Source organism: Microcaecilia unicolor, chromosome 10 (assembly GCF_901765095.1).
Source record: "Microcaecilia unicolor chromosome 10, aMicUni1.1, whole genome shotgun sequence".
Classification (NCBI taxonomy): Eukaryota; Metazoa; Chordata; class Amphibia; order Gymnophiona; family Siphonopidae; genus Microcaecilia; species Microcaecilia unicolor.
Window position 1 is genome coordinate 216,155,553 of NC_044040.1, and position 26,178 is coordinate 216,181,730.

At 43.5% G+C, this 26,178-nt stretch overlaps 1 protein-coding gene across 2 annotated transcripts in view; it reads right to left on the reverse strand.

Moving 5' to 3' along the window:
• Positions 1–26,178, reverse strand: part of RUBCN (rubicon autophagy regulator) — an 84,969-nt gene that overhangs the window by 42,816 nt on the left and 15,975 nt on the right. For both annotated transcript variants that reach the window (XM_030216063.1, XM_030216062.1), the window contains exons 2-7: positions 24,334–24,487; positions 20,296–20,379; positions 13,337–13,496; positions 5,038–5,144; positions 4,058–4,217; positions 2,468–3,007 (exon numbers count right to left, since the gene is read on the reverse strand). In XM_030216063.1, coding sequence (XP_030071923.1) covers positions 2,468–3,007; positions 4,058–4,217; positions 5,038–5,144; positions 13,337–13,496; positions 20,296–20,379; positions 24,334–24,487 — 1,205 coding nt within the window. The remainder of the gene's footprint in view (positions 1–2,467; positions 3,008–4,057; positions 4,218–5,037; positions 5,145–13,336; positions 13,497–20,295; positions 20,380–24,333; positions 24,488–26,178) is intronic.

Sequence of the window (26,178 nt, forward strand, 5' to 3'; positions counted from 1 at the left end):
ACAGAGCTCATCTGACACCAGTGCTTTAAAAACAGGTCTGATCTTCATGGAATAATTCAACAGAATGAGGAGAGCATGCAGAGTTAGTACTGGCTTCCAAACCTGCCACAGGTTCTTCTAATATAATGGAGATATCCCTGAGACCTCCTGTGAGGAGCAGCCAGTGTGAGAGAAGAGGAAAGCAAACAGGTTAGAGACACTCAAGATTAACGGTCCCCACGTAACCGAAGACCCTTTTGTTCTCAAAGGTTGCCTTGACATGGAGACACATGTAATGCTAACAACCTGATAATTACCACTTCAGCACCCAGTCTTTGGAAGTCCAAAGATGAGTTTTCAGGAAAATAACCTTGTGCATTATCAGACAAGTGTCTCTGAATACCTCAAATTTTGGCAAATATCAAAACTCTTCATGTATCAGATAAAATTCCCACTATTCAGATGTACTGAGAGAAGAATTAGCCAAATTTGCAAGTTATAAGAACTGTTCCCTTGCAGGACAGATTAAACAAAATCTACAGTTAAGCCCCTGTTCATGCCACATGTCTAGGAAATGACAAGAATCTCCCATCTACCATCATTCAGGTATCCAACACAAGTGCCCATAGGTACAAACTTTTTAAAACAAAAGATGATGCTAAACACCATAAATTGTCTTTCCCTGAATGCAGTGGAGTTAGGTACTTGAGTAAAACCACCCAAGTGGCAACTGTAAAGGGAACTAAAGAGACATCAGTTCTAAAGCTCCTACTGCCTCTCCATCTCCTGACTTGAGGACACAGTGGAAAAGTACAAAAGTATCCCTGACTGACCCTGTACCCAAACCTGCTGCTATCAACGACATCATGGAAGAAGCTTCGGCTGAAACTTACCCACGGGTTTGTTGGACATTGCTAATGCATCCCCATGCCATAGCAAAGTATAGGCATTTGTCCAGCAAAGTCTGGGTAGATTCCTAAGGCGTCCTCACAATGAGACCTCTATGACATACAACCTCACTGCAGGCCCTCTATTACAGAGATGTGAAAAAGTATTTATCCCCTCCCAATTTCCCCTCTTACTGAATTTGTCTCGCACTGAATAGTTTCTGATATTTTAAACAAAATGTAATATTAGACAAAGGGGAACTGAGCAAACACATAACCCAGACTTTAAAATCCAGCAAACCATCCATGTGAAAAAGTAACTGCCCCTAAACTTAACTGGTTGCACCACCTTTAGCGGCAATAATTGCAACTAAACCCCTCCTATAACGAGATCAAATCTTTTATATTGCTGTTGAGGAATCTTAGCCCACTCTCCTTTGCAGATCTGCTTTAATTCCGACATTTGCAGATTTTTGTGATGAACTCGGGTCCTGCCACAGCATCTGTATTGGGTTCAAGTCTGGAATTTGACTAGGCCAATCCAAAATTTTAAAGAATTTTGCTTCTCCTCAATAACGGCACCGTTTCCAGGTCTTGAGGCAGAAAAGCATCTCCACCCCATCTCACGACCACCACCACGTCTGATTCTCAATAGGATGTTCTTACTGTTGAATGCTGTGTTGGCTTTACACCAGGGACTATGTTGACCAGAGATTTCCTTCTTTAACGTATCTGTCCGTAGAACATTATCCCAAAAGGCTTGGGGGAAACACCCAGGTGTGTTTTTGCAAGTGTGAGATGAGTACGGAGTTTACTCGTAGGACAGCAGTGGTTTCCGCCTTGCTACTCTCCCATAAATCCCAGTCTCTATTATGGAGTCATGAACACTGACCCTAGCTGAGGCTAGAGAGGATGCAGTCCTTTTTGGCTGTTCTTCCCAAATGAGTTGTCGCTGCACCCTTGGAGTAACTTTGGCAGGTCACTCTCTGGGAAGATTCACCAATGTTCCAAGTCTTCTCCATCTGCAGATAATGAGCTTTAGTAATGGCTCTGTAACCCTTTCCAGACTAATACATTTCAACTACCTTTTTCTCATCTCTTCTAGAATTTCTTTTGAGCCATCATGTAGTGTCCTTGTAAAAAGTTTCAGGTGATTACTTCACTCTCACGGTAAGATTCAATATATAGTGAGTGAGTTTAGATTCTACTGTGCTGGCTACAATCAAGCCAGGCTATGTTCAATCAGCTGAATCTAATCATCAATTAAATGTGGTCAACTGGCTGACTGAGTAACTGGGGGGGGGGGGGGGGGGGGGGTTACTTTTTCACATAGGTTCTAGGGGTGTTGGATAACTATTTAAGGAATAAAGTTATAATTTAAGGTCTAGCTTATCTGTTTATTCGGGTTCCCTTTGTCTAATGTTACACTTTGTTTAAAGATCAGAAACCATTCAGTATGGCATTATGCAAAATATAGGAAATCAGGGAGGGGGGAGGGACTTTATCACATCACTGTATATTCCTGGATTACATTAGACAGTAACCAGCATTTCTTATGCAGAGGAGGACTATTATGTTTAACATTGGCAGGCTTTCCTTACCGTGACCTTTCCCAGAGGCTACGCTAGTGTCGGAGTGCGAGCGGGTATGACTCTTCCTTGTGCCTCCTTGACTGGTGGAAGTTTGCCCCTCTGAGAAGCTGGATCTGCGCAACAAGCTTAGCAGCGATGAGCTCCTGCCAGCAGACGTGCTGTGGCCCAGGGAATCTGGTTTCTGTGAACTGCTGGAAGAAAACAAGTCGGAGGCACTGCTTTTACTGCTGCCGCTGCTCTGGCTGGAAGTTCGCCTCCGATGGCGCAGGTTCCCGATTGCCAAGTATTCTGGACCATCATCGGCCTCGCTCTGCGTGTCGTCCTGGCTACCAGCCCAGGGGTCTTCACTCTGGCTGGTCAAAGTGCTCACGCTCATTTCACTGAGTGGGGAAAAGGGATCTTTAGGAGAGTGAGTGCTAAATGCTGGGACAGCAGAACTGTCTGCGGCCAATCTGTCCTCACTCACTGAAACGCAGACTTTGTACACTGTGTTTTCCTGAGGATGGATGCTGCCCGTGGTCTTGGGCACCTCAAGTGCTGTTCTCCAATCTGTAGGGCAAAAAGGTGAGAAATATTTTTTTACAAATCATATTCCCCACACCAAAGGGCTAGCTATACACAAGCAGAACCACTTAAAGATCATTTGAAAAAAAAAAAAAGGGGGGGGGGGTCACATTAGCCCTCTACGACACATTAGTTACCAACAATCAAAGGCAAAAAAAAAAAAGCGGAGTTGCTAGGCGGGGACACGGGGGCCTGGCCCCCCCCCCCCCCAATTTGCTCTGGGCCCCTGGTTGGCTGGCAGGGGTCCCCAACTCCCACCAGCTGAAGACTTCGTCCAGCGCTGGTCTGCGGCGGCGCTGCAGCCCTCTCTTCCCGTCAGGCATGCTCAGTTTCACTAAAAGGAGTGTGCCCGACGTGAGGGAAAGAGACAGCAGGGCAGGCAATGCGGTGGCACTGGAGACCAGCGCTGGATGAAGTCTTCAGCTGGCGAGGGTTGGGGACACCCGCCATCCAAAATGTACAACAGCAGGGGTGGGGGGTGGTGACTAAAATGTGCCACCCCCCACCTCGAGGTCTGGCTTCGCCCCTGCAGCAGACAGAAGAGAAATGCAGCCACACTAGATGGCAACATATTCCAACAGATCCACCAAGCTAGATCTCTCCCCCAAGATAAAAAGAAGCCTATTAGCTTTCCCTGAGCATCAGCAGGCAAGTCCCACTCTAGCCTAATGACCCTATTCCCTAGCAGTTCATTTTAAAATACAGTCATCAATAAAAAGGCTGGCAGGGAAAAAGGCCAGGAAAGTATGGTGGGTTTCCGTTGTCCATTGAGAGCATCACATATAAGCAACTCTGCTTTCTCCACAGACCAGCAGGGAAAAATACATATCGTGTATGAGTATATAAGGTGGTAAGCAGAAGAGAATTTGAGTTCAAGAGTCCTAGGAGCTCTCTCTCTCCAGTATCTAGCGGATATCACTTTTATACATTTGTCTCATTCCAGTGTCTTCGCGCTACATGCAAATCTGTGAACTGCTTTACTACTCCCGAACACTAAGAAGTAAGTGAAGACCTTGGTGGCTGATGCCTCCTTACCTGTGCCAGGGCCAGAGCTCGACTGCTGCTGCAGGCTGCTGAAGGATCCAGAGAACCTGTGCTGGGAGTACTCCAGAGGAGGGAGGCCGAGGGATCCAGGGAGAGCCGTCAAACTCTGACTTTTCATCATTGATGAAAAAGTCTCACTCTTCCTGGCAAACTAAGAACACAGCATTAACAAAAGAATGTAAAAAATAATTTGAAGCTAGAAGAAGAATAAATCTTACATGATGTGTATAAAATGGAAAGGGGTGAATTATAAGATCTCTCCTAATGTCAGTATTTTTAACCACTTCGTGATTTGGAATATTTTATCTTAATATTCCACTTAAAAACACAACTTTCGTTTAGTCCCATCAGATCAGTCCAGAACCTGTGGTTTACTCCTACTCACCAGCAGATGGAGACAGAGAAAATATATTTTACCCAATTATGCACCTAGTTCAATACCAAATCAATAACTCAGCAAAAGCATAGAGGTTTATAAACACACCAACTATTTTATTTAGAGAGACATTCTGAGGTAATTTTTATACTGCCCGCCGGACTTGCAGGTCCATTTATACATTATATCTGTGGATCCACAGGGATTATTAGTACGTGTCCTTCCCCAGATTAATTTTAATTATATACTTCACTTTTTTTTTTTAATTTAAATTTCCCATGTAATCCCACTCAACTCGTTTCTAGCCTCCCTTTCAATCCTAATGGTCTGTTTTTCAGGTTATTCACAAGGAATATACATGAAAAATATTTATATACAAATGGAGGGAGTGTACACAAATCACTCATGCACGTCCTGAAAAATCAGAAGTGTTGCAAGATCTCTGAGTATTGTGTTGAGGACCATTGGGGGGGGGGGGGGGGGGGGGGGGGTTGAAGTCCCAGTTTTCAGTGGTCTAGAAGGCTTCTTCCAAAGACAAAATTTCCACAGTTAAAACATAATTTTACAAATAAATGAAGCAAGAATTATTTCTCACCACAGAAGCGTCAATCTGAGCCAGTAGTTTGGGGTTGTTCTGTTCAACGGCCTCCAGGCACTGAAACATGGCCCTGACATGGTCATCGCTGAGCAGGAAGGCAGTATCTAAGAACCAAAGCAGCAGAGCAGCTATTACCTGAAATCTGTCCCTTCCCTATCGGGTAGATAACAGCACAATCTATCCTCCTTCCCTAACAGGACACGTGTCTGCTCAATAACGGCAAAAAAAACCACAAAAGAGGTGGAGGTGCACCGATTCCCTACGTATCACAATCAAAGCAAAAAAGTAGGGGAAGCTGGCTCTTCTAACAACGAAGGAGACATGTAGATGGACTCATAGAAGGTTGCAAGTGACGTGACCACATCACACCATTTTTGCAAAAACTTCATTGGCTACCAGTACAATACAGGTTAAATTTAAAACTCTATGTCTGATCTTCAAGGCCCTGAAAGGAAATGGCCCCGATTATTTGAAGAATAGGATGATCCTCCATACACCGCCAAGGACACTAAGGTCCTCCCAGGGACTTTCACTAACTACACCCTCTCCAAAAGACATTACACGATGTGATACCCGCAAGCGAGCCTTCTCCGGAGTAGCCCCCACACTCTGGAATGCACTGCCTGAAAGGCTCCGCTTAACAAAAGACTACCTCTACTTCAGGAAGCAGGTGAAAGCTTGGCTCGTCAACCAAGCCTTTAATGGAAGAAGTAACTAACTTGTTAATCTCACTCACACAAGGATTGACTCGGGCTGCACATACTGCAGCGGGACATGTTTATCCACTCCTACCCTAGCTGAGATTATATTTAACCATCTCTCTGACCTCACGTGCAACTTTCTTCAAATCAATCACCTTCCTTTCTAATTCTTCCTAATCTATATGTTACAACTTTGCCTTACCCTTCACTACCAATTATAATGTTCTAGTACATATTGTGTTGTCATTGCAAGTAGTATACCATGCCATACTTTGTATTGTTGTTTGAATATTTTTACTGCTCTAATTGTCTATCATGTTTGATCTATTCTTACTGTACACCACCTTGAGTGAATTCCTTCAAAAAAGGCGGTAAATAAATCCTAATAAATAAATAAATGCTTTATTTCATTAACAACAAATTCGACTCGACACAGCAGCCAGTGTGGCGGTGTTCTGATACTTCACAGAGACCTCCACTGGTAGTCCATGAAGGTTTTGTTTTTGCTGGCATTCAGTGTTAAGTCTGATACCCCGTTTATGTACAAATTTCTTATCTACAATTCTTAACTGCTTTGACAATATAACTAACATCATAAGACTCCTGAAGCAGGCGCCGAAACACGGCTGCTGTGTCGAGTCGAATTTGATGTTAATGAAACAAAGCTTTTAATCCATCTACATGTCTCCTTTGTTGATTGAGAAGAGCCAGCTTCCCCTACTCCTCCTTTTTTGGCTCTGTTCAGTAGTGGTAACCATGAGAGTTAATGCCCTGAGTAGAAACATGAAAGTGTCTTTCTGTAATCGATTACCGTGTTAAAACTGGACCTTCAGGTGATATTCATGTGACTGCTTATTTATGGACCAAACCTACTTAGTTTATTGGTTTTTTTAAAAATCATTTATTTAAACACTAACACGGAATGCACTCATCTGCAGAAATGGAAACCAAGATGGCTTAGATTCTCTAATGTTGATTTCTGCTCAACGAAGTCCCAGCTTGGTGATCTGCGCATGATCGTCTATACGCACACCGAGGTGTGAGCAGACACATCCCAACAGTCTCAATATTTACACAGTGACAGGGAAAATACCCAACCCCTGATGTCACTAAAAACTTGTAGGCTGAAGTTTGTAACTAAATTTATGTAAACCAACATGCCAAAGGTCATTACTGGAGTTGCAAGGGTTCAGTTAAAAGAAAAGAGGCAGGTTATAAAATATGTAGATTTCTGCTAGGATTGCACAACACACTGTGGCACATCACAGCCAACAGCAAACCTACACTTCAACAGCCCCTGTATGGAAGGGAGTCCCAAGCATCTTGCAACAGCTACACCTGGTAGCCAGACTCAGACGCAGGGAGGGAGCAGTAATCTGTAGCAACCAACCGAGCCTAAGATTATAAAATGGGATCCGGGATATTACAGACTGGTAAGCCCGACTTCAGTGCCAGGGAAAAAAAGAGGAAACTATTATAAAGAATAAAATTACGGAACACACAGACAAACATGGTTTAATGGGACAGAGTCAGCGTAGGTTCAGCCAGTTGATGTAGTGTATCTAGATTTTCAGTAGATCTGACGAAGAAGGGCAGGACGTCAGACTCACAGAAACAGAAGCCTGCGCAGCCTTCTACATGGAATGTTGCTAGTGGAATAGCAACATTCCATGTAAAATCTCCAATAGTAGCAACATTCCATGTAGAATCTCCAATGGTATCTATTTTACTGTCATAGTAATGCTTGAATGTTTTCACTTATATACACTGTCAGCTAGCACATTTGCTTATTTCCGATCTGAGGAAGAAGGGCAACCTTGGAAAGCTAATCAAGAAATGTATTAAGTTATGTCCAATAAAAAAGGTATCTTATTTTCTTTTCCATGTTTTGTTTTGTTTGATTTCTATTGATAACCTCTAGATTTTCAGAAAGATTTTGACAAAGTTCCTCATGAGAGACTCCTGAGAAAATTAAAGAGTCATGGGATAGGAGGCAATGTCCTTCTGTGGGTTTGGAATTGGTTATTAGAAAGAAAACAGAGGGTAGGGATAAATGGCCATTTTTCTCAATGGAGGAGGGTGAATAGCGGAGTGCAAAAGGGAACAGTACTGGGACTGGTGCTATTTAACAAATTTATAAAGGAAATTGTAATGAGTGAGGTAATTAAAATTTGCAGATGACACAAAACTATTCAAAGTTCTCAAAACACACGTGGATTGTGAAAAATTGCCAAGACCTTAGCAAACCAGAAGACTGGTCATCTAAATGGCAGATGAATGTGGACAAACGCAAAGTGAGGCACATTGGGAACAATAATCCGAATCATAGTTCCCTGATGCTAGGGTCTGCCTTAGGAGTCAGCACTCAAGAAAAAGATCTAGGTGTCACTGTCAACAATTCATTGAAATCTTCCGTTCAGTGTGCTGCGGTGGCCAAGAAAAAACAAACAGAATGCTAGGAATTATTAGGGAAGGGATATAAAATAAGACCAAGAATATTATAATGCCTCTGTATCGCTCCATGGTGCAACCTCATCTTAGAGATACTGTGCTCAGTTCTGGTATTGTGACTTTTGGGTGCAGTGTTCACAGATTTCTCCAGGATTGATTCAACCATCTTTTTACATCACATCTTTTTCAAGACAGCGTGTTTTTCAACCACATAAGCTTAAACACTCTGGGCTAGATGCATCAAAGTCGTCGGTAATTCACGTTCCCTACCGATTTCATAGCGAATCAATAGGGAACGGGAATTCGCTAAGGAAAGGGAATGCAAATGAGCTACTCGTTGCAGCTCATTTGCATTCTCTATTCCTTCGGTACCTGAGTCGGAGAATCGGGACGTCCCTTTTGATTATGCTCCTCTTCCATGTCTCTTCAGCCAGTCAAAGCGCGTCTAGCTTGCAGGTGCCAGCTAAACGCACTCTGATTGGCTGAAGAGACCTGGAAGAGGAGCATAAAAGAACTTTTTTAGTTCTAGCGCAAATAATTTGGGGTAGTCTTTTTTTTTTTTCCTTTTCTGTCGGGTCAACCATGCTGCCGTCATGAGAGCAGGAGAGAGGATCAGAGAGTCCGGAGGAGCGCGGGGGGGGGGGGGGGGTGGGGGGGATCTGCCCGCGACAGCAGCAAAAAAGGGATGCAAAAGTGAGGGCAGGCGGTAGGGATGGAGATCCGCTGTGAGCAAAACAGCGAAAAAACAAATAAAAGACCAAGCGCAGGGAGAGTACGTCCATAAAGGACGCCCCTCACGTGCGCTCGCTGCTTTTTTTTTTTTTTTTTTTAACCTTTTTTGGTGCCTTTTTCTTTCCGATTCCCTCACAGGAGCCCTAACGAGAGGTGCAGACCTCCCGTTAGGGTTCCCACGGTAAGGGAATCGGAAAAACGGTAGTGCAGCTCATTATAATAGCCTTTAGACAATTTGCTTTCTGTTTTCGTTGCCTGCTACCGTGACTGGAAAAATGCCCTTGGTGCATGCCCCCCACGGTAAACTACTTGCGTTTTAAACTGGCTGGAACCAGTTTAAAACGCAAGTTGTGGGCTCGTTAGGTTTTGTGCATCTGGCTCTCTGACAAACTGTACCAAGACCCCTGAAGCAGGCACTTAACTGAAACATGGTATTTTCATTTTCCTGTTTTTTTTTTTTTAGAAGAGCTGCTGGCTACACTACTCATCCTGTGAGAGAGTTCAATTCTGGTCGCCATATCTCAAAAAAATATATATATAGCGGAATTAGAAAAGGTTCAAAGAAGATCCACCAAAATAATAATAAAGGGGATGGAATTCCTCCCATATGAGGAAAAGCTAAATGGATTGGGGGGGGTGGGTTCAGTAAATCCAGACTGCCTCAATTTGACTGTTCACTTGTCTACTAGATTGTGAGCTCTTTGAGCAGGGACTGCCCCTCTATGTAAATTGTACAGCGCTGCGTAACCCTAGTAGCACTTTAGAAATGTTAAATAGTAGTAGATATGATTGAGGTCTATAAAATCTTGTGTGTAGAATGGGCAGAAGTGAATCAATTTTAACACTTTCAAAAAGTACAAAGACCAGGGGACACAATGAAATACTTTGTTTTTTTAAAAACAAATAGGAGGAAATATTTTTTCATTCAAAGAATAGTTAAGCTTTGGAACTCACTGCTGGAGGATGTGGTAACCGTGGTTAGTGATATCTGGGTTTAAAAAAAAAAAAGTGAATGTTATATGCCCTCCTACACAACAGGCTGGAATCTGAACATAGAGGTAGCAATTGCGTATTAATTTAATATTCTTGTTAAATCTTTCCTATCTTGGAACCAATTTCTTTTCTTTTGTGTGGACAGAAAAAATGCTCTCATTGTTTCCTTATATGTTGAATGAAATGTTTTTCTGTTTATGGAACCAAATGTGAATTGCATGGTCACATTGTATTGTGTATCACTGAAAATATCAAAATTAAAAAAAAAAAAAAAAAAGGTTTGGACAAGTTCCTGGAGGAAAAGTCCATAGTCTTAAGATGCACACACTGTTTGCCCTGTGATTGGTAGTATGGAATATTGCTACTATTTGGGTTTCTGCCAAGTACTTGTGACCTGGCTTGGACACTGCTGGAAGCAGGATACTGGGCTAGATGGACCATTAGTCTGACCCAGTATGGCTACTCTTATGTTCCTGGTTAGGCCTTTTAGTTCTCCTGATTGGAGAACGTGTGTTTTCTGGACTACGCAGGTCTTTGTGCTGTTTTGTAGCTCTGCTCCCAACACTATAATTTTCTCTTGGCCTGGAAATGGAACCACACCCAGCAGCAGCTCAAGGCCCCACTGCAGTGGATTTGTCCCAGGCCCTGCATCCATAACGTTCGGCCCTGCTCATGCAGGTTAAAAGGAACAGGACTAAGATTAAAGATACAGAAGATTAAAAGTATCTATAATGCCACAAACGATTCTTTGATACTTTCAATGTGTGATTTCAGAATAGGTAGTTAACCCTGAACCAGTGAAATGCAGTATAATAGGGAACTGTAACACAGGACGACGCACTTTCATTATGGGGATAATTTTATAAGAAGCTGCCAGGTAACAACATGCACAAATGCTGGTCTTTTAGTCATACGTGATCCCTTAATAATACCGACTAGCATGAATTTACACAAAAGTTTCATGGCGTTTACTTTCACTGAGGGCATGCAGGACACCGGGTCCACACTTGAATGCGGAGATTATATTGTTCTTTCATTTATACATACACTTCCGGAATGTAAGCACCAACATTTACAAGAACCCTCGAGCTGCTCTAAGTACCAGGGTCCTACACATTCACATGTTCTTTCATGTCTACACAAGAATTTATGAAGGCAAGCAAAACAGGCGTGTGAAAGTGTGTGTTAACTAGATATGACTTTAAAAATTACCCTCCAGGGCGTCAATTCTATAACGTGCGGGGGGGGGGGGGGGGGGGGAGGTCAGTCAATTCTATAACGTGGCTAAAGGTTAAGTGCCCAAAATCTAGCAGCTAAGCAAGTCTTCTATAACAGCAAATTTGTGTACCTAATGCGTTATACAATACAAGGGTAAGTCAGCAAATCACCACTTCCTGCCTGCTCTACGGCAGCTGTAAAGCTGGATGCCTGATAATAGTCGCTAAAGCTCACACTTAGTCGGGCGCTCGTACCCCCTTCGAGTTAGACACTTAACTGCCATTTCACTCCAATATTATAATTGTGAACCGTTATGATGGCAAGTACCCTTTAGCGGTATATCAGGAATAAAGAACCTTGAACCAAAGTGCAGTACAGTACTTTAGTTAAGAGAATACAAATATAATAATTGATATAGGACACATACCAGGCATGGCGGTTTAAATTCAATATCTGTTTAAGAATAAGTTAGCATGCAAATAAGTTCTTAAAAACTTTTGTGAAAAGCTAAGAGTCTGTCTCTTTACAAAATACCAGCACAAATTCTGCAGAACGCAAAAGGGACACAGCTGTGCATAAATTAGAGTGTAAATTGCAATTCTAGCCGTACTCCGCTCAAACTCCTCCCCAGCATAAAAGCATGCACGTTCCCAGGGGTGTGCTGGTAAATTTTTAACAACAGGCTCTTTCTCTGGACGTAGCCAGTCTGCAGTTGGAAGGGCCAGGGGGGGAGCAACACTTGCCTCTCTCTCCTCCCTCCCTTCGTGCGGGCACGCTAGGCATACCTTTGCTGGCAGCCAATAAAAGGACTGCCACCACTCCCAACGTCTTGCTCTGAGCAGCATGCTGGAACTTCTCTCACATGCTCGAGAAGTCCCAGCCTGCTGCTCAGAGCTGGAAACAAGGAGCAGGGAGCAGCAGCAGTCTATTTACTTGGCTGGCAGTGCTCAGCATCCCCACCAGCAAAGTAGGGAATTCAGCAGCACATTTTGGGAGCCAGTTGTTAAACTAGCCATGGAGGGCCCTACTTTAACAACCGGCTCCCAAAATTCTCAAAAAATTAACAACCGGCTCTTGCGAGCCTGTGAGAGCCTGCTCCAGCACATCACTGCACGTTCCTGTCATTGTGTGGCCTTGCACATGCAAGAGGCATTTTACACGTGTGAAGATCTCTATAAAAATTACCCTCCTTGTGTACAACAAAACCTGTAAGTAACATTTTTTGCTATCTGCAACGCAAACGCTTCGGGTGTTTTAATTATTCAGTTCAGTCCATTCCACTCTTGCGAAATGTATCCCACATTTTCCCACCTTGTTTTCAGGCTCAATGTGGCTTACATTATGCCTTAATGGCGATCGCCATTTCCAGATGAGAAATACAAAGTTGTATTACATTTAAAGTTCATAAATGTTAGAATAAACTATAAAGTAAATTAGATAAATAGTACATCTCAGGCGTGAGAAATAAGGGGGTAATGCATTAACATTCATTAGTGACAAATTGATTGAAGCAAACAGGTATACAGATGTATACATCATCACTGATCAGGAATTTCAGGCCCTTATCAAAACTAAAAGCAGCAGCTACCTACCTGATCTATTATGTCCTTACTTTTTCAGAACATGCAGCTCTCTCTGACTAGTTTGGTGAGAGAGACTGAAGGGTGTGCTGTTTGATATTAGAACTGGTCACTGTAGACATCTGGTTTATATTCATTCCTCACACTCAACTTGAGCGCTTTTTGGAGTTTTTAAGCATTTTATAAATACTTGTGTCATCTGCAAATTTGATCACTTCACTTGTTTTTTTTGTTCCAAATTTTAAGATCATTTATAAATACGATCAACCCCCCCACCCCTAGTCCCAGTACGGATCCCTGTTGTTCTCCACTATTCACCTTCCTCAAATGAGAGAACTGGCCATTTAATCCTAATCTCCATTTTCTACCTTTTAAATAGTTCCCAATACACAACAGCACATCGTCTCCTATCTCATGACCTTTTCATTTCTTTGGGAGTGTCTCAATGCATAAATCCAAACTGCAGTAATTTGCACCTGCTCTAAATACTGTACATTTGTATCTGGAGTATAACGTATTCCCATAAGCCAGAGACAGGATACTGGCTGGAGAACACACACCACGGGCTAACCAGCTTTCAAATATAAAGCAGGGTCCTTCATTCTGTTCTCCTGTAGTTACCTGTGTAGAACTTCCTGGTGTACTGTCTGTTTCCCAGCAGAGCTCTCAGCTGGGCAGACAGGCAGTGGAACTGCAGGCTGTGCTGTAGCCAGAGCTGGGCTGTGTCCCCAGCATTCACTCCATCGCCTCTCTTCTGTCCATTCTCTTGCGAGGAGATAAACTACAAAAACAGAGAACGTTGCCAGGTCAAGAAGTGGAGTGGTCATGTACTGCGCCTCAGCTACACGCAGGGCCCTGGTTCTGGAATTAGCCCTAGAAGCTTGTTCTGCTATGGATTTACAGCCTGCTTCACTGACACAGACTTCTCAATAATTACTGTGGATTCTTTTGGATTCGTATTAGGTAAATGAGACCTTTATTAGAGGTACTAAAATCTACAATGATTAAGATATATATATACAATGATTAAATCATCTAACTAAAAGAAAGCTATAAGACAGATATATACATATTATACATAAAACATCACTGGTCAGGAATTTCAGGCCCTTATCTCATCAGCTGGGAGGCCACTTGCAGCAAAAGCCCAAAGTCTCCTTATGACCAGGAACAAGTCTTTTCTGCTCAATGCATCCACCCACAGATGAGCCTCAAAGCTCTGTTGCAACAAGTCCCCCCCCCCCCCCCTTTTTATTAAGCTAAAGCTTATTTTCAGAGCCAAGGAAAATTACAGAATGCTTGAGAATAGAATAGGTAAACAAGCCATACTGTGGTAATTTGGTCACATGTTTCCAAGTCCAGGTGGCCAGTCTGAACTTCAAAAACAAGCACCATCCTCCTCTTCACATACCAAATTAATTAGAGCTGTGTCTTATCTTCTGCATTCCAACTTATTTTCACACAAAGTTAAACAATCATTTTTAAACAGAATTACTTTTAATCAACAATACAGACCCGGAGTGCACTTGTTAGTCAAGGCAGATACAGTTGAAAAGCAATCTCTAAAATCCTTTTTATTAGAGCTGTTGTGCAGTTATTTCTCATGACCTGCTGCCAGTAACCATAAAGCTTCAGCACAGGTCTCCTTTTTATTTTCCAAACCCAATGCAGATTGGAAAGGAAACTATACACAAGGGGAAGAGATTCTGGATTCAGCTCTTGTGTTACATTCAGGTATGGTAGTAGTTTCCTGTCTCTAGAGGGCTTACACTACGTTTGTACCAGCGGCAATGGAGAGTTAGGGTTGCAATTCCATAAACTGGCATCAATATTTAGGAGTCCCAGTGTTGTAGGCTGGTTGCCAAGACACGTTAACAGAATATAAGTCCTTAGGCACCAGTTACGCCAATTTTGTCCTAAAGTGCGCGTAACAGAATTCCGTTCATTACGTGCACACCTGAGAGAGATAACCAGGAGCCGCCCACATGTGCACCTCTCAAATTTATGCACCAAGCGATTCTGGCATCTATAAGTGCCTGGTACTTTCACACATAAACACCAATTTGTGCCATTAATCACACACATGACTTATTATTCTATAACTTCTGTGCCCAGCTTACAGAACTGCCCTTTACATGACTTACCCAACATCTACAGAAGCAGCAGTGGGATTTGAACCCACTTTCCTGGTTCTTAGCTTGCTGCTCTAAACATTAGAAGTGTCTGGGGGTAAAAGACAAAGTAAGTCCCTGAAATTTAACAGAGGGGACCCAACGCATTTCTGTAACAGCAGTTACAGCTTCTGCTGCATAGAAACTGCTACTTTCAAGCTGCCTCTCTTTTCTTTATTCTCCTTGTCAGATCAGCCCTCACCCCTACGTCCACTGGTCTGGCAACATGGGTTCAATTTCCACTGCTGCTCCTTGTGATTTTGGGCAAGTCAAATGCACAAGGGGCATTTTTGGATAGGACATCCAAGTCTGAATTTGGACAATTTTTTGTAAAATGTACAAAATCAGAACAGGAAAGGTCATTTTCTACAAAAAAAAAAAGTCTATCTTTTCCTTTTGAAAGCGCTGTTTGCAAAAATGTTTTGTGATTTGGGAGAGGAAGGGGAGGTGATCTCAGAGTCCCTCCAGTGGTCATTTGGGGCACCTCTTGAATGGAATAGAGGAGTAGACTAGTGGTTAGTGCAGCAGACTGGTCCTGGGGAAGTGGGTTCAATTCCCACTGTAGCTATTCGTAATAAAAACAGGTCTAGCTCAAAACGTCTTAAGTTTTAGTCTTGGACATCTTTGTTTTGTTCCATTATTGCTGAGAGACATCCATGTCTTAGGAACACCCAAGTCCCGCCTTGAACATGTCCCTAGCACACCCCCTTGAGATTTGGACGTCCTTCTTACGGACTTCAGAGAAAAAGACGTCCAAAAAGAGGTTTTGATAATACTGATGTGGACGTTTCTGTGAGATAAGACGTCCAAATGCTGACTTGTCACTTTTTGGACATCTCTCTATGGCTTTCTTAGGGGTCCTTTTACTAACACATTTAAAATGCACTAACGAATTAGTGTGCGAAGCACCATGCAGCTCATAGGTATATAACGGAGAGCGCTATGCGTGACACCTGGTGACTGACCTATATAGATTGCTACGTGGACAAACACAGCAATACCCCCTGCCATGGGAGAGTGGCACCCTGTGGTCCTGAGGAACTGAGTTTGATTCCCACTTCAGGCACAGGCAGCTCCTTGTGACTCTGGGCAAGTCACTTAACCCTCCATTGCCCCATGTAAGCCGCATTGAGCCTGCCATGAGTGGGAAAGCGCAGGGTACAAATGTAACAAAAATAAAATAGATACTATTGGAGATTCTACGTGGAATGTTGCTACTATTGGAGATTCTACGTGGAATGTTGCTATTCCACTAGCAACATTCCGTGTAGAAGGCTGCGCAGGCTTCTGTTTCAGAAGCCTGCGCGGCCACATTGGTGATCTGCAATGGCCGACTTCTACATGGAATGTTGCTAGTGGAATAGCAACATTCCATGTAGAATCTCAAATAGTAGCAACAGTGGAGGAGTGGCCTAGTGGTTAGGGTGGTGGACTTTGGTTCTGGGGAACTGAGTTGGATTCCCACTTCAGGCACAGGCAGCTCCTTGTGACTCTGGGCAAGTCACTTAACCCTCCATTGCCCCATGTAAGCCGCACTGAGCCTGGCATGAGTGGGAAAGCGCAGGGTACAAATGTAACAAAAATAAAATAGATACTATTGGAGATTCTACATGGAATGTTGCTACTATTGGAGATTCTACATGGAATGTTGCTACTATTGGAGATTCTACGTGGAATGTTGCTACTATTGGAGATTCTACGTGGAATGTTGCTACTATTGGAGATTCTACATGGAATGTTGCTACTATTGGAGATTCTACATGGAATGTTGCTACTATTGGAGATTCTACGTGGAATGTTGCTACTATTGGAGATTCTACGTGGAATGTTGCTATTCCACTAGCAACATTCCGTGTAGAAGGCTGCGCAGGCTTCTGTTTCAGAAGCCTGCGCGGCCACATTGGTGATCTGCAATGGCCGACTTCTACATGGAATGTTGCTAGTGGAATAGCAACATTCCATGTAGAATCTCAAATAGTCACAACAGTGGAGGAATGGCCTAGTGGTTAGGGTGGTGGACTTTGGTCCTGAGGAACTGAGTTCAATTCCCACTTCAGGCACAGGCAGCTCCTTGTGACTCTGGGCAAGTCACTTAACCCTCCATTGCCCCATGTAAGCCGCATTGAGCCTGCCATGAGTAGGAAAGCTCGGGGTACAAATGTAACAAAAATAAAACAAAAAACTAAACACTATCCTTTGATATCAGTTCACAATCTATTTAACCATTAACTGCCAGTATCACAACTTATTACCACTATCATTTTTATCCAGATGAACAGGACTGCTCCATTCAAAACATCTGCCCTCCAGGTTACACGCTCACAAATGGTTTCGAGAAAATTCTGTGAGCCATGCACTGCAAGTAATGGGCAAGTTTTCAGATTTAACCTAATCCAAAATAAGCGAGAGCCCTTCCAACATTATTTGTGATTTGATGGTGACAAGGTGTGGCAGGAGGAGGAAGATCCAGCAATTCGCTCACTCGAGATCAACAAGACTGAACTGGGCTCCACAGAGCATTAGCACTGCAGTAACCTGTCTGACGGGAGTGAGGGAAATAATGAAAAAAGAAAACTTCAAGTCAAGTATCTACATGCTGGCTGCCCCATCAAGTCAACAGAAAATGAGTTTCTGCTTCCCTGCACCTGGCCACACTGCTAGCCGAGTGCATATCACTGAGCAAGTTCAAGATTCCCCTTCACATCCGTGCATACCACCACGTGGAGTGGAGGAGTGGCCTAGTGGTTAGGGTGGTGGACTTTGGTCCTGGGGAACTGAAGAACTGAGTTCGATTCCCACTTCAGGCACAGGCAGCTCCTTGTGACTCTGGGCAAGTCACTTAACCCTCTATTGCCCCATGTAAGCTGCATTGAGCCTGCCATGAGTGGGAAAGCGCGGGGTACAAATGTAACAAAAATAAAATAGATACTATTGGAGATTCTACATGGAATGTTGCTACTATTGGAGATTCTACATGGAATGTTGCTATTCCACTAGCAACATTCCATGTAGAAGGCTGCGCAGGCTTTTGTTTCTGTGAGTCTGACGTCCTGCACGTACGTGCAGGACGTCAGACTCACAGAAGCAGAAGCCTGCGCGGCCACATTGGTGATCTGCAAGGGCCGACTTCTACATGGAATGTTGCTAGTGGAATAGCAACATTCCATGTAGAATCTCAAATAGTAGCAACAGTGGAGGAGTGGCCTGGTGGTTAGGGTGGTGGACTTTGGTCCTGGGGAACTGAGGAACTGAGTTCGATTCCCACTTCAGGCACAGGCAGCTCCTTGTGACTCTGGGCAAGTCACTTAACCCTCCATTGCCCCATGTAAGCCGCATTGAGCCTGCCATGAGTGGGAAAGCGCAGGGTACAAATGTAACAAAAATAAAATAGATACTATTGGAGATTCTACATGGAATGTTGCTACTATTGGAGATTCTACATGGAATGTTGCTATTCCACTAGCAACATTCCATGTAGAAGGCTGCGCAGGCTTCTTGGACGTCAGACTCACAGAAGCAGAAGCCTGCGCGGCCACATTGGTGATCTGCAAGGGCCGACTTCTACATGGAATGTTGCTAGTGGAATAGCAACATTCCATGTAGAATCTCAAATAGTAGCAACAGTGGAGGAGTGGCCTTGTGGTTAGGGTGGTGGACTTTGGTCCTGAGGAACTGAGTTTAATTCCCACTTCAGGCACAGGCAGCTCCTTGTGACTCTGGGCAAGTCACTTAACCCTCCATTGCCCCATGTAAGCCGCATTGAGCCTGCCATGAGTGGGAAAGCGCAGGGTACAAATGGAACAAAAAGAAAATAGATACTATTGGAGATTCTACATGGAACGTTGCTACTATTGGAGATTCTACGTGGAATGTTGCTATTCCACTAGCAACATTCCATGTAGAAGGCTGCGCAGGCTTCTTGGACGTCAGACTCACAGAAGCAGAAGCCTGCGCGGCCACATTGGTGATCTGCAAGGGCCGACTTCTACATGGAATGTTGCTAGTGGAATAGCAACATTCCATGTAGAATCTCAAATAGTAGCAACAGTGGAGGAGTGGCCTTGTGGTTAGGGTGGTGGACTTTGGTCCTGAGGAACTGAGTTTAATTCCCACTTCAGGCACAGGCAGCTCCTTGTGACTCTGGGCAAGTCACTTAACCCTCCATTGCCCCATGTAAGCCGCATTGAGCCTGCCATGAGTGGGAAAGCGCGGGGTACAAATGTAACAAAAACAAACAAAACACAGGAGGAGAGAAGAAGATCTGCATTTATTACCACTCTCTATCTGGCTATTTTTGAACCCAAGAAATACACTACTTCCTCAAGGGCTTTGGTTTCAATGCTTTGCTAAGAAATTCTGACACCTGCTCTAAATTCAAGTTTTTACACTGGAGATTTCCTGATAAAAAACACAGAAACTGGAAACCACAATCTTCAAAGTGAGTCACTGTTATTTTCAGTTCCCTGAGAGGGCTGATGACAACATCACATTACAGAGAAATCAGATGCCCAGCTCAGAACATTCTTCTGATCCTACTTCAGCAGGCTGCACAAACCAGTCTTATGATGGCACGAAGACAGGTCAACACTAGCCACTAGGCCACACTTCAAATCAAAAGAGCTGATGCTTCTTTTCTACAGCAGCTCAAGCTGAGGAACATATAAGCAAATCATTTATTATTTTTAAACTTTTAGCTGTATTTCATTGAGTAATATGAAGGTCATCCTAAAGACACTGTAACGTGTCTCAAATTCAATGCAAGTGAAAGCAGTGCGTAGCCACAAGTGGGCAAATGGCCCACTTTGAATTCAGGCCCATCCAGCACAGATGTGGCTGGCGGGAGTCCCCAAACCCCATCAACCAAAGACTCCCACCATCTCTCCCTTCTCTCCCCCACGGCGATCAGGAAGGTGGGGTAAGGGGATGTCGTTTTAATTGCATTCCCCCAAGCTCCCCACTACCTTTTAAATCCTCCTCATCTTCACTGGCAGCGAGCAGGGACTCATACCTACTACTTGCACCAGCCCTGAGCCTCCCCCTCTACACAACTTCCTGTTGACAGGACCAGGAAGTTGCATCAGAGGGAAGGCTCAGTGCCGGCATGAACAGTGGGTACGAGTCCTTGCTCATTGCTGGCAAAGTATTTAAAAGGTAGCGAGGGTTTAGGGGAATGCAGCTAAGAGACACCCCCCCCCCCCCCCCCCCCCCGCATCACTGGAGGCGGGAAGATGCCGGGTGGGGGCAGGGTTTTCATGCCCACCAACCTTTGGCTCAGGCCTGCCCAAAACTGGGTTTCTGGCTATGCCCCTGAGAAAGAGTTTAACAGTTCCACTTTTAAATTGTTTAAATTTGTTCCCATGAAGTGAAAGTTTCCCATCAGTTATAGTGATTTCCTTCTCCGACACTCACCTTCTCCATGTGTTGAGAGGCATGTGGACTAATCCAGCGAATATCCTTCACAAAGCGCCAGTAATCCTGCTCCTTGCAGTACACCTGCCCAGAAACAAATCAGCACACTGAAAAAGCTTTTCAGAGAATGATGCAGTAACTCGTTAGGAAATAAAAACACACTAAGTATGTAGCAGGCTGATGCAGTTCTCTGCACCAGGGGCTTCTAAGCTCCCACATGGCCCTCACAAAGCAAAGCTTCTTTAGCAAAAATAAAATTAATATTTACTGGGGTAAGATTCAGCTACACAGAGTGATTTCTTCTATTACCTTAAAGTCTTCCCATGAGGAATCTACCCAGGCTTTGACTACAGCAAAATCCTTTACTATGGTCACTTCAGTCCCACAGACAGGTATCTTATCTCAGAGTCTATCAAATTCTTTCCTTCTAGGCCCGAGGCCAGCAGGCCCACTCAGCACTAAAAATCTCCTCTACCTCATTTGAACATCGTGGGCTAGTCAGACTGCCCTGTTCTGAGCCACTGGAGCCCAGGTATAAACTGCTTGCGACTTCAGAAGGGTAACCAGCACCATACATGAACAACTCAGGGAGTCCATGGAGAAGCTGTACATAGACGGGAGCCGGCTGTGAAAGGATTAATCCCGCGCTCTCGCAGAAACATGCACCACCATGGCCAACCCTTTCTGCTACAATACAAAGCCCTACACCTCACTCACACCACACTAAGGGTTCTTTCAAATATAAATTTAAAGCATTGTTAAGAGGAGCAGCAAGCTAACCAAAACCTCTCATGTTTCTCTGTTTCCCATAACAGAGTGGAGGAGTGGCCTAGTGGTTAGGGTGGTGGACTTTGGTCCTGGGGAACTGAGGAACTGAGTTCGATTCCCACTTCAGGCACAGGCAGCTCCTTGTGACTCTGGGCAAGTCACTTAACCCTCCATTGCCCCATGTAAGCCGCATTGAGCCTGCCGTGAGTGGGAAAGCGCGGGGTACAAATGTAACAAAAATAAAAAATAAATAAAATAACAAGCAGTTTACTATAAAAGCTTACATTGGGAATTGGATGCGTTATTTAAAAAAATCGGTCAATGATCCCCTCTTTCCACATCACACCTTTAGACGCTATTCAAGCTTGAATCTTTAGTGGGATAGCTCTAACCTTGTGGAGCTCACTGCCATCATCCTTAAGATTACAACCTTCCCATCTTACATTTAAATCTGAATTGAAAACCTTTTTATGTCGCGACGCTTATCACAACTGAACAATAGTCCATAAGAGCACAATTCTATTCTGCGATTTCTCTTCCGCTTTTAACTTGCGATTCAAAGCGTATCACAGACCAAAGAGATATCCCAACCGGATAGAATTACATTAAAAGCAATAATCTTAATAAAAATATCCAAGTCATTTTTATAAAACATTAAGAAACGAACAAATACGTTTTTAAGACCTTTTGAAAAGAACTGTAAGGAGTAGTTAAGTGAACTGTTGTAGGTAAACTATTCTGTATTTTTGTGCCTTGGAATGCAAAGAATGTTCCCAGACTTCAACTGCATGTTTTTTTTTGTTTTTTCAAAGAAGGGACATCAAGAGGCAGATGTTTTAGACGCTCTCTATGATTTGGGAATACAAGTTTCCTACCATAACAATTAGCACCATAAACACATTTATAGACCAGACAGGCTATTTTAAATTGAATCTGAGGTTCTAATCTTAGCCAATGTAAGTTATTCAACAGGGGGCGAACGTCACAAAACCTGCCTGATCCAAAGATTAACCTAGCAGCTGTATTCTGCAGAGGTTGGAGTTGTCGCACTTGTTGTATATTTATGCTGCCAATTGTAATTCCCTGTTATTTTGGGATTACTAAGACAGTAAGTCTTTGTAGAGGGTCACTGGGGGGAGTGACAGGGAGGCAGTCCAACCCAAGGGGAGTAGCTTTGGAATAAAACACAGAGAGAAAGTGCACTGAAAGGAAGAGTAACGGGGAAAGTGGCATTAGCTGTTAATAAAGAGTTAGTTGCCCTTTGGAGGGGGGGGGGGGGCTTTTTCTTTTCTTTTTGCTGCTGTGGGTCTTTGGTTGCCTGCAAGCCCGTCAAGTGACCAATGGAAGGAGAAGGGGGGATCCCATTGGCTAAGGACAAGCAGTAACTGTGAAGGAGAGCTCTGGGTGGGCACTGGAGAGACCCAGCCCAGGAGCGTGGGATAGGTGCCAGGGAGTGCCCATCCCATAGCCAGGGTGAGCCAACGCAAAGGTCACCTTGAGTGGAGGTTGGACCAGAAGGGTCTGAACCCGAATCACAGAGAGGAGCGCAGCCTTTGGAACACCATCTTTGGGAATACGCATGGACTGGAGCTGTATAAAGCGTAAATAACCCTGTTTTAAGAGTGCCTTGTAACATATACCCCATTAGGAGAATACAAGAGTTCTACTGGGGAATATCAGAGGAAGATTTAAGGATTGTACTATTTGATGAACATTTCATACAGTTGGATGTTCCTGTGGTTTGAAGTTGAAGAATAAACCGTTTTTGAGTTTTAAGCTGCTAACTGCAGGGTGGTCATTTGGACTAGAAGGTGAACAGCTGTCTCACCACAGGCAGCCTATTTTAACTGCCAGCCTTGTTTCCCCACAGAGATTTGGACCTTAACGTTCGAGTTCCTAGGGGAGAAGAGGGTAATCCCACCTGCCAACGCTTCTTTCCCCAGGTGAAGGCACCGCACGCTGAGTGAGGGTCCGACGGAGTCTGTCCTTTGCGGGGGCTCCAGCCCACTCTGACCCCAAACCCGGAACACCCAAGTTACTGCTCAAAATCCACCAGGGTTTAAGGATACCCTAATAGCTCTCAATTTCCTTAGATGAAAAAATAATTTTCCTTACCAAAGCATAAGATGGTATAATTTTAGATTCTAAACCAAGTACTTTGATCAAGAAGTACCGGAGGAAAGATTTATTATTTCAGAAGAGACCTTCTGCTGGTCACCAAACCATGCTGTTTTCTGCGTATTATGTTTAAGAAAGTTAGATGAAGCCCAATCTTCTGTTTTTATATAATGCCATAATAAAGAAAAAAACTGTTCCCCAAAGAATCTTGAACAGAGCACAAAACAAAAATGTGTTACCCTTTGATGCTGCACCATTCTTCAAAACACTATATTGTCTATTTCCCCAAGAAGGACGAAAAACATTTAAAGAACTGATCTCTCAATATCCATTTCACATCTGTCCTCCTCCCCCTTTGCTCCTCCTGGAGAGTGGGTGGAACGTCAACCCTGAAGCGATCTCACAACCCTATAAATAGCTTGTTAAATTCTCTTCTTCCTCTTTTTCTTTACTTTCTGTCCCTTTCCTATCAATATATTTGTAGTTCTTTCCACACTAACATTTGCATTTGTTCATGCATTGTAAACCACTTAGTTTGCTCATAGACGGCATATCAAGATATAAATAAACATGAAAACTTATACTCACCGTTCCAAAGAGCGAGTTACATTCACCTACAGTCCGTATTTCCCGGGATTACAATACGAGGGCTAGATTTACTGAGGTGCATTTACCACAGGTCAAATTTCATACAACGGGACAGCACTGCTGATCTAGGTTTCTAGGCCTGGCATAAAATGTCAAGGCACCAAATTTTAAGCATCCAGGGATTTTTTTGTGTCCACCAAAGAACTTAAAAAGCTACATTCAGGACCCTCCACTACTGGGATCCACACAGAACACTGCCGATATATCTCAAAAATGTCCCGCAGCAGCATTTTGACCAGATCCCCACCAACGCTGTTAAATATGTCGAAGCCTGTGGTCATTTTATCAGGTGAATAATGCAAAGTATACGGCTCACCTCTGACAAGCAGTTTCCAAGCCCAGCAGACGAGTACAGCTGCTTTAAGAAAATAAAAGTGCAGTTCCCACTGCTACACAATTTAGGCCTCGTGAAATTCACAGGTGGACCTTTAAAGAGGGCGATTCCAGCAGCACCACCTCATCCCAGCAGAGAAGCAGTTTGGCAGATAAACCGCAAAGACCTACCTTATCCTGAATGAGCCCGTGATACAGGATATTGTTCATGTCTCTGCAGAGCCGGTCCAAGCCGCCGTATTTAGACCACACATTGGGGTTATTGGTCGATACCAGGCCCTCGACTGTGGTCTTCAAGTTCCCCAGGAGCTTCCAGTGCTCCTTTCTGTAAAGCATTGAAGGAGGAAATAGATCAGAGACCCTCACACACAAACTATAGGTTCAGATTCCTACCAGAAGTGTACTTAGCATTTTTCCCCACAGGCACAAAAAAAGCACATCTTTACATCCTATGATAAATGTTCTGTGTGCACAAAGAATCATTCAAATAACAAGAAGGTCTTGTATGCATTGCATTTACACACTCAACAGAACGCAGACGTGAGAAAACTTAGGGACAGATATTCTAAATAGGGCTGTAACAAATACTCGTATTTGATTCGGCCCCGAACAATGCCCTGAATACATTATTTTTATTCGGCCAAATAAGTATAATCCAGGGCTCTATTGATCTCCGATTTTATGTTGTTTCTTTTATTATTTATGATAAAGCTCAAAGCCTGTTATTCATACATGGCTGAATAGTAAAATATGCTATTTGGTACAGCTCTAACTGTAAAGCCCCTTCAGTTCTTCAGTTTTTGCAGTTGGTCGATAAGAGGCCAGCCTGCTGTGCTGTTTTAATCCTTCTGAACAGAAACTGGACTGAAGCTCTCTTCAAATGCTGCACTGGCTGGCAAGCCAGTGCATGAGTCAAAATCAGATCAGGTCACTGGAAGAGGTGGGAGCTAGGATAGCAGTGGGAAAAAAACGGTCTCTTCTCTGAAATACAGAGGTAGCTACTTCCTTTTTCCTCTCAGCACTATTCAAAATAAAAAGGGGATTTTATTCTCAACCTTTTGAATCCAGGCTCAGGTCAAAGTACCAGCTGTGTTCTGCTGGGAGTATCATACCACTCGGCACTCCTTTCCCCTTCCCCTCCATGCTTCTGTGTTGCCCCTTTTCAACATTTTTCAGAGAATGGGCTGTGTTGACATTGCTGTGCAGCTTTGTAAAAGGGGGGGGGGGGGGGGATAAGAAACTGAGTATCTTTATTTAGGTTTATGAAAAAATAGAGTAATCAACCATAACATAGAACGATAAACATGACAGTGCGGATAATTAGGCGTTAGGTCTCTAATTTTTGTAAAACAGTTTGATTTCTTAGCAATATAAGATCAAATCTATAAGTGCTACATACTAAATTCCATCAATTATTATAATGAGCATTTGAACGATTTTCCATGAGGTCAGAAGAATGGTGCCGACGTGTGCTGCATGGCTGGACTTGCCTGGCGCAAGTTCACAAGAGATGCACTTACCGCAAAACTCTTCTGAAGCCCTTAAATATAAACTTTTCCATCTTTTTCTTGGAAGGTCTTATATTTAAGCACAGGAAACTGGCACCAGCATATGCTTTCACGTTTGGATTTGCTTGGACTCGTGCACATTTCTTAGTCCCAGCGCTTTTACAGGCTTGCATGGGCTTTCTTCTGCTTCCAAAAGAAATCAAAACCGGCAGATTTTAAAACTGGAAATCAAATAAATCCTCTTTTCAAATCTTCCACCACCAGCTCCGAGTTGGAATCATTTTTCCAGTGATAAATAATGGGGTGTGCACTGTTGGCTCTATCATGGGAGTTCAAAGAATTGGCCTGCAAATTTCACTGACAATAGGGCAGATCTCTGTAAGTCACATTGAGCCTGCAAATAGGTGGGAAAATGTGGGATACAAATGCAATAAATAAATAAAATAAAAATAAATACAGGAGTCTAACTTAGCAACTTTGCTTCTTTTCCTCGCAATACTGGGTGATT